Below are 13726 nucleotides of genomic sequence, written 5' to 3' on the forward strand. Positions count from 1 at the left end.
CTCAATCAATTTAAGCAGGAATAAGGGTGACTAACTTTTGTGTTCATGATTAACTTAGATTCCAGAGTTTTTACTAATTAGCTAACAGTTAAACTAATTAGTACCTTTCGGCCTATAACTAGATTAATTGATCGACTAAAGTTACTTATCTTTCGACCTAAAAAATTAACCCGAGGTAGCTTGAATTGGTGTTAAGTAGACTATCCTTTCGGCCTCCTCTACCTAAGTTACGTCCTAGAGTCGTCAATCTGAGGGTTTAATTTCACTCAATCTAATCTAACTAATTAGCTTTGAAACCTTAAACCCAAGCCAATCACTCCCACATCATTTCGTCAACCTTCCTCAGGTTGCAGTTTATGGCCATTCTAGATGTAATCGTTGCTACCGAGTTATCAAACATTTGATTAAATGTAAAAGTAAAATAAAAAGGAAAGAATGCTCTAAAATCTAAAAATCTTGAATCGATGGTTGGAATGCTGAACCCAGAAATGTTGTTTGATCTTTGAAACGACGAGGAGCATTATAAAAAAACACAATAATTGAAATAAAACTAAAAAGAAAATTATATTAAAAATCACCAAGTAATTAAAAGTCGAAAGAAAAATTTTAAATCTACCTAAAACCCTAAATAATTTTTTGCAAAAAACTTAAGAAACAAATTCAGAACTCCCTAATTAGTTCTCATGAGCTGATATATATAGTGTGTAACACCCCTATACCTAACTTGGCTATCGGATCAAATATAAGAATGCTACATTAAATATTAGAGTATTGACCAATCAAAATTTAACAAGCAAAGTTTCATTTGTAACTTATCAAGTCATTAATTATCCAATATCAATGATAGGGTTGATTGTAACTTACTATGGATACCTAAAAAAATATGATTAAATTCTTGTATTACTTACAAACAAGGCTTGATTGTAGAGTTTCCTTCTTTCTTCACTCATTGGCTACACCTTTTCCTTTGTCTATAACTTGGTCCTCTTCTTTCTTTTTTTTTTCTTGATTTCCATGATAAACATATAATATTTACTTGTTCATACTTACCATAAACATATAACATATTTATGCTCAAATAATAGAAAATAACATGAACATCATGAAAACTTTTCATCTCTTACCTTGAATCCTTGTTAATACAAACTAACCCTAACATTCTCTCTCCTTTCAAGTAACGTTGAACTCCTTTTTCATGAAGCTAAAGTAACTAACTTGCTCTACTCTTGATTTGGTTAAGAAATCAAGAAAGAAGAATGAAGAAACAAGCTTGAAGAACTCAAAAATGGTGAAAATAACTTAGATGGAATTAGAACAAAAGATGAAGATGGAAAGAGTAGGTGGGAGACATTGGCTTGTTTGAGAAGGAAGAGAGCTTTCATCTTTTCTTCCAATTTCTATACACTTCATTAAAAATATGTCATGATTTTTAACTTAAAAATGGTTAATTTGCGACCTAGTCCATTATCCTCTCATCTTTGCACCTTGGCCCAATCATTATACATTAATATCTTGTTTTACTAATTACCATTTTGACCTTTATCATCTTTACAATTCCCATGCATGAATCACATTTTATTTCGTAATTTTTTTTCCTATTTTTTCATTGTTTTCCATCTATTTCTATGTAACGCCCCCCAAAAAAATCTCATATTTATGTTCTATTAAAATATGACACATCTATGTATCTGCTTCTATGATTATGTGCTCTGGGTATGTGTGGGAGGTCCCAAGTTCAAGCCTTGTCTTGGGGAAAATTTTTGTATTTTTCTGAGTAAAGCCTTAACCTGGCCTATAGCGCTTAAGTTTAATTATTGGGAGAACCATATCAGAATGGGCCTGTTGGTCTGGTGGTTAAGTGGTGTGTTGGCTTGTTGATAGCCCTAAGTTCGAATCCCTGCGTGAGTAAGGGTAATAATTTTTGATGGTTGGGTGGAGAAAATAGTGGGGATTTGATATATTTGAATTATCAGGTTATTCTTTTGTTTTTTTTTCTCAAATTTCATTTTCTCTCTCCCTCTCAAAATTTCTAGCGTGACTTTTTACTATTTTGCCGAAAATTCTCATTGCAAACATCCCTTCTTCTTTTTTCCTTATTTTTTCCATGTCCGTCTGCTTTCCGAACTTGTCTCTCTAGTTTGTACAACTTTTGATTACGATTGAATCGGTAAATATTCCGGGACTCCTAATCGCTGTTAGGAGACTTAGGCTTGTGGAATCCTGGTCGCTCGATTGAAGGTAAGGTTCTTGATGGTTTTGGGTTGGGTATCTCATTATAGTTTCGGTTATGTTTCTTTAAGTAACACTAAGTTTGGGAGATAGAATACCGATTTTTAGGCGCTAAAGTGTTGTGGTCGCATTAGCATTAGATCGATACCAGGTGTGCACTCAGAAACACTGAAAACGAGTTTTTGACGAAAGCTAAAAACCAGTCTGTCAATGTCACACGACCGTGTGGTAGGCCATGTGCCAAAACACGGGCGTGTGATCAACGGGGCCAGGCCGTGTGCACCAGACACCGCCATGTGATGGCCAGATAGGCCGTGTGTGACATATAGGCTTGATCGGTTTGGGCCATGTGAGATTCTGGGCCCATGTGATCAACACGGTCAAGGCCAATTTGGGCCGTGTGGGCCCACACAGGCAAGCCATGTGGGCGTGTGATTCCATTTTACTGAGATATTTTCTATGGTTGCACGGGTCGTCCAAGTTGGCTGTGAACCTACTGTAGGGTCGATAAGTACTACTTAGACCCTAATTGATTGAAACGACTGTTTGATATATATATTTACATGTTTTCGAGCACGATCATATTTAATGAATTGATATTGTATGCACTGTTGCCATGATTTAGCATGTCATTATTGTATGTTGCATTGCATTGGGATTGGGGTTGGTATTGTTTGGAGGAAGTGTACTGAAAGGCCTTGGGCCTAATCCGCATTCGGTACTTTTTGGAGTGTAGGGATGGGTGGGTTGATTATATCCCCACATGGAGTGTAGGGTTGTAAGGAAATGGTGTGTAGAGGCTGGCTAGGTAGGATTTTGTGATTGCATATCTATCACTGCTACTAATACGTTGATGGGCTAAGGCCCAACTGTATGACTGATTCTGTATTGAGATGGGCTAAGGCCAAATTGAAATCGATATTGTTACTAAAAAGGGCTTAGGCCCAGATTGTAGTCATGTGCATACTGTCTATTTGTTTATATAGGGATTACACGCTGAGTTTACGTAAATTGACCCCCTTCAGTTTAATCTGTACAGGTAATCCCCAGACTTGACGGATCGGTGAAGCAGAGGACTCGATGGTGGCTACACAACCCCTTTAACACTGTTTCGTATTTATTTATGATTTTAAAATTTTATTTGGGTATTTTATTGTAAATATGGCCTCTATGGATTTTTATTTTAGTTTGGGATTTTTATTGGTTATGGTTTATAACTGCTAGTATTAGGAAAACTCGGGTTTTAAAAAGAAACAAACATTTTAACAAAATACACACAAATACGCAAACCATTTTAAAAGCTTCCGCATTGAATAAACATTTTGAAGACTTTCAAATGATTAAATAAAACGATTTTAAAATTAACAAGTAATAATAAAAAGTTTCTAAATGGAAATTGTTTTAAGCAAAGTTACGGTTTTCTAACACACTACCATGTGACATCGTCCAGTCCGGCCATGGCGTTCAGGTTGGGTTTGAGGTGTATCAGAGCCAGGTTGTAAAACTCGACTGTGAATACGTGTTTTTAAGACATGATTTTCCTAGAACTGATTTCTAAATGTTTTTACTAAAAGTGTGGTACACCGAGTCTCCAGCGCCGATCCAATAAGTTTTCTAAAACTGTTAGTTGTTCTGAAATTTTTTTTGATAGTATATCCTGACACTGCTATAGGTAGTATATACTGCGACTACTATAGATAGTCTGTACTGAAAACACTCAAAATAGGGTATACCGAGACTGTAGTAAAATTGATGGACATTGATTGACACTATGACGTACGAAACAAACTTCTGATACTGCTTTCAAAAAATATCTGTTAATAAATATTAGAACTGTAAACTGATGCATAAAATGTTAATACAGATAAAACACAATTAGAAAATGAGCACCAGAGGTACTCGTAGATGGGGTACAAGAGGCCATGGTAGAGGCCATTAAGGTGCTGGAGCTGGGTCTTCGTTGTCTGGAAATCTGCCTAATTTGGATACTAGTGAGACACTGGCTTCACCTGTGACTGAGACTGGGTCTCATGATCTAGCGGCTGGGGACGACACACTGTCTCAGGCCATGTTGAGGATTTTAGAGAAGGTCGCTGGACCCAATACTAGAGTTGGAAGCCGTAGGTCGGTTACGAAACGACACTGGTCTAACGGAGGTGAGCTTTTTAGGGGTATTGCTGGAGTTGCCCCTAATGTGGCTGAGTACTGAATAGAGGCCACAGAGAGGATTATGAACGATCTGGACTGCACCCTCGAGCAGAAATTAAAGGGTGTTGATTCACTGCTACGTGATGAGGCATATCAGTGGTGGCTCATTGTTAAGGAGGGCACTCAGCCCGATCGACTGACCTGGGAGTTCTTTAAGACTGCTTTCCAGGAAAAGTATGTAGGGTAGGAGAGAGTTCCTAAATCTGACTTAGGGATAGATCGGTGGCCGAGTATGAGGCTGAATTTTTTAGATTGAGCAGCTATACGCGAGGTGTGGTGGCGACTAAGTATGAGCAATGTGTTCGCTTCGTGGATGGCCTCAGGGATAATCTAAGGGTTCTAATTGCTCCACAGAGGGAGCGATACTTTGTTGCACTGGTTGATAAAGGGAAGATCGCCGAGGAAGTGAGGCACGCTGAGTGCCAGAACAGATAGAGAAGTAGGAGCAAGAGGGATTTGGAGCGCTCGAGTTCCGTTCAGAGGCCTAAGAAAAAAACCAAAGTTGATGGACCGATCAGAGTTGGGGATTCTATTGCTGCTACTAGATAGCCGCCGTGTACTGACTATGGTAGACGCCATCAGGATGAGTGTTGGAAAAGAACTTGTGACAGCCCTAAAGTGACCCTAGTTGGAAAGCGGTTTCGGGACCGCTAAACCGAGTCACCAAATTATTTGAATATGATATTTATTGTCTAAAATAAATGTGTGAAAATTTTAAGCTTCGATTTAGTAAATTGCATGTGAATTTAGTCAATAGGACTTATGTGTGACATTTTTGAAATGTGATAGATCAAAACATAAGGACCTATTAGTGCATGTTGAAAAAGGGGGGGACTTGCATGTCAATTTTTCCCCCCATCTAGTAGTGGCCGGCCATGACATTAGGATGGACAAAGGGTGATGGGCAAAACATGTCATAGACATGTTGTGTTGGTGCATCATGGGAGGAAACAATAAAATAAAATAAGGAGTATGGGTAATAAAATAATAATGGAAAGGTAAATGATGATGAAAAAAATTGTCTCATCCATGTTTCCCCCCCCATTGCCGTGAATTGAAGAAAGAAAACAAAAAAAAAAGTGTTCATTCTTGAACATCTTTGGCCGAATAGTGGAAACAAAGGAAGGGGAAGAGCTTGAGAAAATCGGCTATGGTGGTTTGCTAGACTAAGGTATGTTTGATGTTGTCCTTGAGATTCATGCATGTTTTTAGTTGTTAGTTGAGTTCTACCTAGCCCATGGTTTAAATCTTTTCTATGAGATGGAGATGATATTCGGCCATGGGTGTTGTCTTCTTGGTTGATGTTTGATGTTGTGGTGATGAGGCATGAAGATGAGTTAAGTTTCGGCTAAGGTGGATTTGTGTTGATGTCATTTGCATGCTAAGTGTAAAGCTTTGTAATGATACATGTGATGGTGATTGATGACTCTTGGATTTTCTTTTTGGCATTTTTGAGTTAGACATTAAGTTCTTTGTGTAACCCATGACCAAAATTGAATGGTATGGTGTCTTGATGCATTCGGCCATGGTAGAAAATAGATGTGAAATGGTAGTAAGGTGAAGTGCAAAATGTTAGTATTTGATTACTAGTGTATATATGCGTATTAGCCGAGTTTTGAACTTGAAACAAGATGATATATAATCAATACAAGTAACCATACTTGTAGGAAGTATTAAGCATATAATCGGCCTCAACATAGACATGCATATTCGGCCATAGGAAGAAGATTGGTGTTGCATGTATTCGGTTAGAGGCAAGCATATTGATGCTTTTATCTTGGCTTAGACAATCGGCTAAAAGGAAGTGTGGATTAATATGTTGAGTTGATTCATGATTTCATATGTATGTGACTTTAATGTCTAATGTATATATATATGGGCTAAGTATCTTGAGTTCCTCTTTTCGATGCTCAAATGATTAAATCAATTTATTTGTTAAATTAAGCCCAAGAGCAAAGAGGATCAAAGTCGGATAGGGGAAAAGAGAAAGTAGACGAATAGCCGTGGATATCTAGTCGTCAACCGCTTCCGAGGTAAGTTTTAAGTGATTAAACATTGAGTAAATTCAATCATAATAGGACATAATGAGTTGATTTAATAAGATATGATGTGGCCATGATATGTCTTAAACTCAAATGGTAAGTTCATATGTGTTTGGACTTGGAAAGTTAAGAGCAAATTGTAATAATTTGCTTTGGACAGCAGCAGTAACGTGATTTTAGAAAATCACTATAAATTGTTGGTGTGGAATTATAGGCTGAATAAAATATGTAATCAAGGCTTAATTAGTCTAGTTTCTTATAAAAGAGACCTTGTGAGCAAACAAATTTCCTATAAAGAGATATTTAAAGTTGTGTGAGACGGTCTCAGAATGACTCCGAAATCCCCTGTTCTGTTTTTAGAAAATCATTATAAATTGTAAAAAAATGGTTATAAGATAAAATTTATATGCTTAGACTCCTTAATGAGTCTAGTTTCGAATGAACTCAAATACAACACATTTTGAATTCTGTAAAATGAGAAATTTGATTCGTAGTGAAGAGTGGTCAGATTAGTTAAACAGTGAAACAGGGGAAACTTTAAGAAAAATCTGGTATTGATTGGCTAAACCTAAAATTCTGAAAATTTTATGGATGGAAGATAAACGAGTCTATATTCAGGGAAAATTAACGGCAAGTGATTTGGAGTTTTGTATCTCCAGTTATAAATAATTTAGTGACTACTGCTCAGGAAAACAGCTCGTAGTGAATATGTGATTTTGTTGTAAACATGGATAAAACTTGTTTTAGTTACTCATAAGCTATTGATTAAACCCATACGTGAATTCTAAATCGTGATATTGTAAAACGATACATGAGTGTTAGATGGATCTTTGATATTAAAATTTGTGAAATTGTAAGTTTATGAGTATTCGAATATGAAATGATAGTATGGCGTGAAATTGAATTATTCATTGGGAAATGATTAATGTAGATTCGGCCAAGACAAAGTGTATACATGATAGTATATGTGATATGTGAAGTATATTTGGATAATTGTGATGTGAATGTATATATATGTGATAAGGCCTAATGGCCGATGTGATGAATGTGAAAGTGTATATATGTGATAAGGCCTAATGGCCGATGTGATGAATGTGAAAGTGTATATATGTGATAAGGCCGAATGGCCAATGTGATGAATGTGAAAGTGTATATATATGTGATAAGGCCTAATGGCCGATGTGATGAATGTGAAAGTGTATATATATGTGATAAGGCCTAATGGCCGATGTGATGAATGTGAAAGTGTATATATGTGATAAGGCCTAATAGCCGATGTGATGAATGTGAAAGTGTATATATGTGATGAGGCCTAATGGCCGATGTGATGAATGTGAAAGTGTATATATGTGACAGGGCCGAGTGGCCAACGTGATGGATGTGAAAGTGTATAAATGTGATAAGTCCCGAAGGGCAATTGTGTCAGTACTATATCCGGGTTAAAACCCCGCAGGCTTTATGCGAGAGTATTATCCTGATTAATGTCCGTAGGCTTCGTGCTCGTACTATATCCGAGCTTTAAAGACCCGACGGCTAAATGCTAGGATTCAAGTAAGACTTTGATAGTGAGTATCTGCATTAAGTTACCATCAAATAAGTATTATGTATTCAAGATGTTCAGGTACGTATTACTTACTCATCGGTGGAGTGATTTCAAGGTGAATTATCAGGATCAAAGAGGTAGGTAAATGTGATTAATATTATAACTCCAAATGTGAGAATGTGCTTTGGAAATATTTGACCATCTAGGTCATTATTATTCGAAAGTATATATGTGGCAGCCAAGTGTTGCGTTTAATGATATTATAGATCGAGATGAAGCTCTAGATTAACTTCATCGAACAGTTGAAATGAATGACCAATAATAGTGATTGAGAACACTTTGTCTTGCTTAAAACTTACTAAGCATTAAATGCTTACTCCGTTCTTTGAATCTCTGTTTTATAGATTTTGGTTCGTTAGCTATCGGACTCGGGATTATTGAAGTCGAAGTCGCCCACACTATCAAAGCCCTTTTGGTACACTTTTGGTTGAACTCTGAAAATGGCATGTATAGGACTACCCTTTTTGTAGTGGGTCATGGACCCTTTGGATTTGTATAATTTTGGTTAGCCATGCGAAAATGGCTTATATATGTTTGAGCATAATGTTATAATCATTTGGTATGGATATGGTTATTGAGAGGTGTGGATATGCTTAACAAGGATTGGCCATGGGAATGGTTAATCACTATCATAATTTGTGCTATTTATGCTAAAAGTGCTAGTTGAATCATGGAAACTATGAAATAGGTAAAGTCTACCTTAAAGGCAGATGCTGACAGCAGCAGTGATGTAGATTTGGAAAATCACTAAAAATATTAGGAATAGAATTAAATAGTGAATAAATTATCTAAATGAACCTTGATGAATCCACTTTCATATGGAAGAAACGAAACGGTCATATGAGTGGTATGTTAAGAGATAATTAGGTTTTCGTGAGACAGGGCCAGAACGGTTTCTGGATTCCCTATTCCGACTTTGGAAATTCATTATAAATTAACCAGAGATAATTAGGAGTCATACAATATATGTATAGATTCCTCTCTGAGTCTAGTTTCTATAGAAACAAACGGCATCAGTATTGAAGCCCTGTACAGGGAGATATCCAAATTGTAATGCATGAAGGTCAGTGTAGTCGCACCCAGTAACAGGGGAGACTTTAACTAATAAAATGTACTAATTGGCCCGACCAAAAATTCTAGAAAAAAATATGTAGATGGAAATAGGAGTCTAGTTTCAGGGAAAAATCACGAAACTGATTTTTGAGTTGTGAAACTCAAGATATGATTTTTAAGGTGACAGCGACACAGTTAGCCAGCTGTCTGGAAAAATTTAAAATGGACTGCGATAGTAAGCGAATTTAGTCTGTGAACCCCTCGTGTCCAACTCCGGCAACGGTCTTGGGTACGGGGTGTTACAGAACTGGGGCTTGGTTGAGATGCGTTTCATTAGAGTACCGTATTAGAGAGTGTTTGCAGAGGTCCGATCAGAAGAAAGCTTCGGGTACTGGTATTGCACCATTACCGAGAGTAGTTCAGCAGCCACCGAGAGGAAGTGGGCAGGTCAGAGGTGGTAATGGGTTGGGCCGTGGTCAGAGAGCACCGGGCAGAGGTGTTGGTCATACTGAGGCAAAACAGCTGGCTCTAGTTTATGCTGCACGTCATCGAGAGGATGGAGAAGCTCTAGATGTTATCACAGGTACGTTCTTTATTTATAATGTACCTTATATTGCACTGATAGATATAGGCTCCATTCATTCCTATACAGCTTGAAATGTGTCTGAGAACTTGGATATCTTGGTTAAGAGCACTACAAGTGAGGTGACTGTACTGAGTCCACTGGGACAATTAGTAAGGGTAAATAAGTTGTTTAGAGACGTTCCTTTAGAGGTTCATGGGGCTATTTTTCCGGTTGATCTGATGGATTTTGGAGAGTTTGATCTGATACTGGGAATGGACTGGTTGGTTAAACACCGAGCGAGCTTAAATTGTGCCATAAAAAGGATTATACTGAGAACTGTGAAAGATATCGAGGTAGTCGTAATTGAGGAACATCGAAATTACTTATCAAATGTGATTTCTGCATTGAGGGTGGAAAAGTTGGGTCGTAAAGGATGTGAGGCGTATTTGGCCTACAACAGTGTTTCAGATTCTAGGAATTCTTCAGTTAAGGATATCAAGACGGTTAAGGACTTTCTGGGCGTATTTCCTGAAGAGCTACCGAGGTTACCTCTGAATCATGAAGTAGAGCTCGGGATTGAGCTCCTTCCTGGTACAGTTTCAGTGTCTATTGCTCCCTATAGAATGTCACCTAAAGAGCTTGTGGAGCTTAAGGCTCAAATTTAAGAGTTACTGGATCGTGGGTTCTTCTGCCCTAGTATGTCTCCGTGGAGAGCACCAGTTCTGTTTGTGAAAAAGAAGGATGGATCCATGCGTATGTATATTGACTATTGACAATTGAACAAGTTGAGAATCAAGAATAAGTGTCCCTTATCGAGGATAGATTATCTGTTTGACCAGTTTGGAGGGGCTTTGGTTTTCTCTAAGATTGATCTTCGATCCGGATATCATCAGTTGAGGGTTAAGGAGACTGATGTACACAAGACAGCATTCAGGACCTGATACGTTTATTATGAGTTCCTAGTGATGCCATTTGGACTGACGAATGCACTAGCAGCTTTCATGGATCTGATAAACTGAGTGTTTTAGCCCTATTTGGATTGATTCGTGGTGGTATTTTTTAAAATCATACTGGTGTATTCGAAGACAGAGGATAAGCACGATGAACACCTCAGAGTGGTTCTACAGGTTCTACGAGAGAAACAACTGTACGTCAAGTTCAGAAAATGTGAGTTCTGGTTGCGTGAAGTAGCGTTTCTGGGACATGTGGTTTCTGCTGAGGGGATTAGAATCGATCCTCGAAAGATTGAGGTTGTCTTGGATTAGAAGTAGCCTAAGACTGTATTTGAGATCCGAAGTTTTCTGGGACTGGCAGGGTATTATCGACGTTTTGTAGAAAGGTTTCCAATGATTGTGGTACCTTTGACTAAGCTATTACACAAGGGTGTGCCGTTTAACTGGACTGATGTGCAGCAAGAGAGCTTTGAGAAGCTCAAAACTGTACTAAATGAGGCCTCTGTTTTAATACATCCAGAGTCTAAAAAAGAGTTTATTATCTACAGCGATGCATCACATGTCGGTTTGGGATGTGTGTTGATGCAAGAGGGTAAGGTGTTAACGTATGCATCTCGTCAGCTTAAGACTCATGAGGCTAATTATCTGGCGCATGACCTAGAGTTCGCTGCAGTGGTGTCCGCATTGAAAATCTAGAAGCATCACCTATATGGTGAATAGTGTATCATCTACACGGATCACAAGAGCCTCAAGTACCTCCTCACTTAGAAGGAGCTAAATCTTTGGCAGCGTAGATGGATTGAGCTACTTAAGGATTACGACTGTACGATTGAATACCATCCTGGTAAAGCCAATGTGGTGGCTGACGCACTGAGCCGTAAGGTTATGACTTATTTGAAAGTGATGTTTGCTCGTCTCAGTTTATTTGATGATGGAAGTCTGCTAGCTGAGCTTCAGGTTAAGCTACGTGGATTGAACAGATTAAGGGTAAGCATTTAAAAGACGAATCGTTGGGTTTTCATTTCTGACAAGTTAAGAGTGGGCTTACTGAGGACTTTGGACTGGATAGCGAAGGGGTAATCTGTTTTCGTGGAAGAATTTATATATCGAAAGGCACTGAATTAATGCAATTGATACTAAGAGAGGCGCATAGTTGCCCTATGCTATGCATCCTGGCAGAAATAAGATGTACCGAGATCTGCGTGAGTTATACTGGTGGCCAGGACTTAAACAAGATGTTACCGATTTCGTGGGTAAATGTCTGATTTTCCAGCAGGTTAAGGCTGAGCATTAGTTACCTTCGGGATTGTTGCTGCCAATTAAGATTCCACTTTCGAAGTGGGAATGAGTGACTATCGACTTTGTTGGTGGGATACCCCTCACACCTACTAAAAAGGATTTTGTATGGGTCATCGTGGATCGATTGACCGAGTCTGCCCATTTCATACCGGTTCGTACTGACAACTCGCTGTAGAAGCTGGCTAAACTATATGTGTCTGAGATAGTGAGACTGCATGGGGTGTCGATTTCAATCATCTCTGATAGGGATCCTCGCTTCATGTCTCAGTTCTGGAGAAAGCTTCATAAGGCGTTGGGTTCAAGGTTAGACTTCAGTACTGCGTTCCATCCTCAGACCGATGGTCAATCCGAGAGGGTGATTCAGATACTGAAGGATATGTTGAGGAGTTGTGTAATTGACTTCCGAGGCAGTTGGGAGGAGTATTTGTCATTGGCAAAATTCGCTTACAATAATAGTTACCAGTCTAGTATAAAGATGGAACCTTTTGAGGCACTTTATGGTCGTAAGTGTTGCACTCCTTTATGTTGGACTAAGTTCAGCGAGCGACAAGTTCTGGGTCCTGAACTAGTTTCTGATACAGAGGATAAGGTCAGATTGATAACAGATCGACTGAAAGAGGCATCCGATAGACAAAAATCTTATTTGGACTTGAAACGACGCGAGGTCGAGTGTTATGTGGGAGACTCCGTTTTTCTTAAGGTCTTGCCATGGAAGAAGGTACTGAGATTTGGTCGTAAGGGCAAGTAGATCCCTAGGTTTATTGGACCCTATCACATACTGAAACAAGTGGGACCGGTTGCTTACCAGTTAGAGCTACCTTCAGAGTTAGACTGTATTCACGATGTGTTCCATGTCTCAATGTTGAGGCACTACTACTCTGATTCCACACATATTGTTCCTGTGGAGGAGATCAAGGTTAGGCTAGACCTGACCTTCGATGTGGATCCGGTTCAGATATTGGATCGCGACATTAAGATTCTGAGGAGAAAATCCATTCCACTAGTTAAGGTTCTATGGCGTAATCATAGGACTGAAGAGGCTACATGGGAGCCTGAGGATGCGATGCGTCAGCAGTATCCTCATCTATTCTGATAAGGTAAATTTTGAGGCCAAAATTTTCTTTTAAGGGGTAAAGTTGTAACGCCCCCAAAAAATTTTATATTTATGTTCTGTTAAAATATGACACAAATGTGTATCTGTTTTTGTGGTTATGTGTTCTGGGTGTGTATGGGAGGTTTCGAGTTCAAGCCTTGTCTTGGGGAAAATTTTTTTATTTGTCTATGTAAAGTCTTAACCTGGCCTATAGGGCTTCAGTTTAATTATTGGGAAAACCATATCAGAATGGGCCTGCTGGTCTGGTGGTTAAGTGGTGTGTTGGCTTGCTAATAGTCTTGAGTTCGAATCCCTGCGTGAGCAGGGGGTAGTAATTTTTGCTCGTTTCCGTGAGGGTGTTTCAGTAAAGTTGGGATTCTCAGTAGTGGGTGGTTGGATGGAGAAAATAGTGGGGAGTTGAAAAATTGGGAGTATCAAGTTATTCTTTTTTTTTTAAATTTGTTTTCTCTCACTCTCTAAATTTTTGACGTGACTTTCTGCTACTCTGCTGAAAATTCTCCTTACAAACTTCCCTTCTTCTTTTTTTTCTTTTATTTCCCTGTCTGTCTACCTTCCGAACTCGTCTCTCTCGTTTGTACAACTTTTGATTGCAATTGAATCAGTAAAGATTTGGCAACTCCTAATCGCTGTTGGGAGACTTAGGCTCGTGGAATTCTAGTT

At 38.6% G+C, this 13726-nt stretch overlaps 1 protein-coding gene across 1 annotated transcript; it reads left to right on the plus strand.

Moving 5' to 3' along the window:
- Positions 1-11538: 11538 nt before the first annotated feature.
- Positions 11539-13466, plus strand: LOC107963293 (uncharacterized). The gene is made up of 5 exons (XM_016899850.1): positions 11539-11640; positions 12128-12255; positions 12364-12670; positions 12761-12961; positions 13371-13466. Exons 1-5 carry the CDS (start codon positions 11539-11541, stop codon positions 13464-13466), a joined length of 834 nt encoding a protein of 277 aa, XP_016755339.1.
- Positions 13467-13726: the final 260 nt, after the last annotated feature.

The sequence above is a fragment of the Gossypium hirsutum genome, chromosome A06 (assembly GCF_007990345.1).
Source record: "Gossypium hirsutum isolate 1008001.06 chromosome A06, Gossypium_hirsutum_v2.1, whole genome shotgun sequence".
Taxonomy (NCBI): Eukaryota; Viridiplantae; Streptophyta; class Magnoliopsida; order Malvales; family Malvaceae; genus Gossypium; species Gossypium hirsutum.

Bases quoted from the DNA above. Each gene is read 5' to 3' on its own strand.
- LOC107963293 (XM_016899850.1), top strand. From the start codon at position 11,539: ATGACTTATTTGAAAGTGATGTTTGCTCGTCTCAGTTTATTTGATGAT. The intron at 11,641-12,127 runs GTAAGCATTTAA...AACTCGCTGTAG, and splicing joins GTGGATTGAACAGATTAAGG to AAGCTGGCTAAACTATATGT. The intron at 12,962-13,370 runs GTTCTATGGCGT...CTGCGTGAGCAG, and splicing joins AATCCATTCCACTAGTTAAG to GGGGTAGTAATTTTTGCTCG.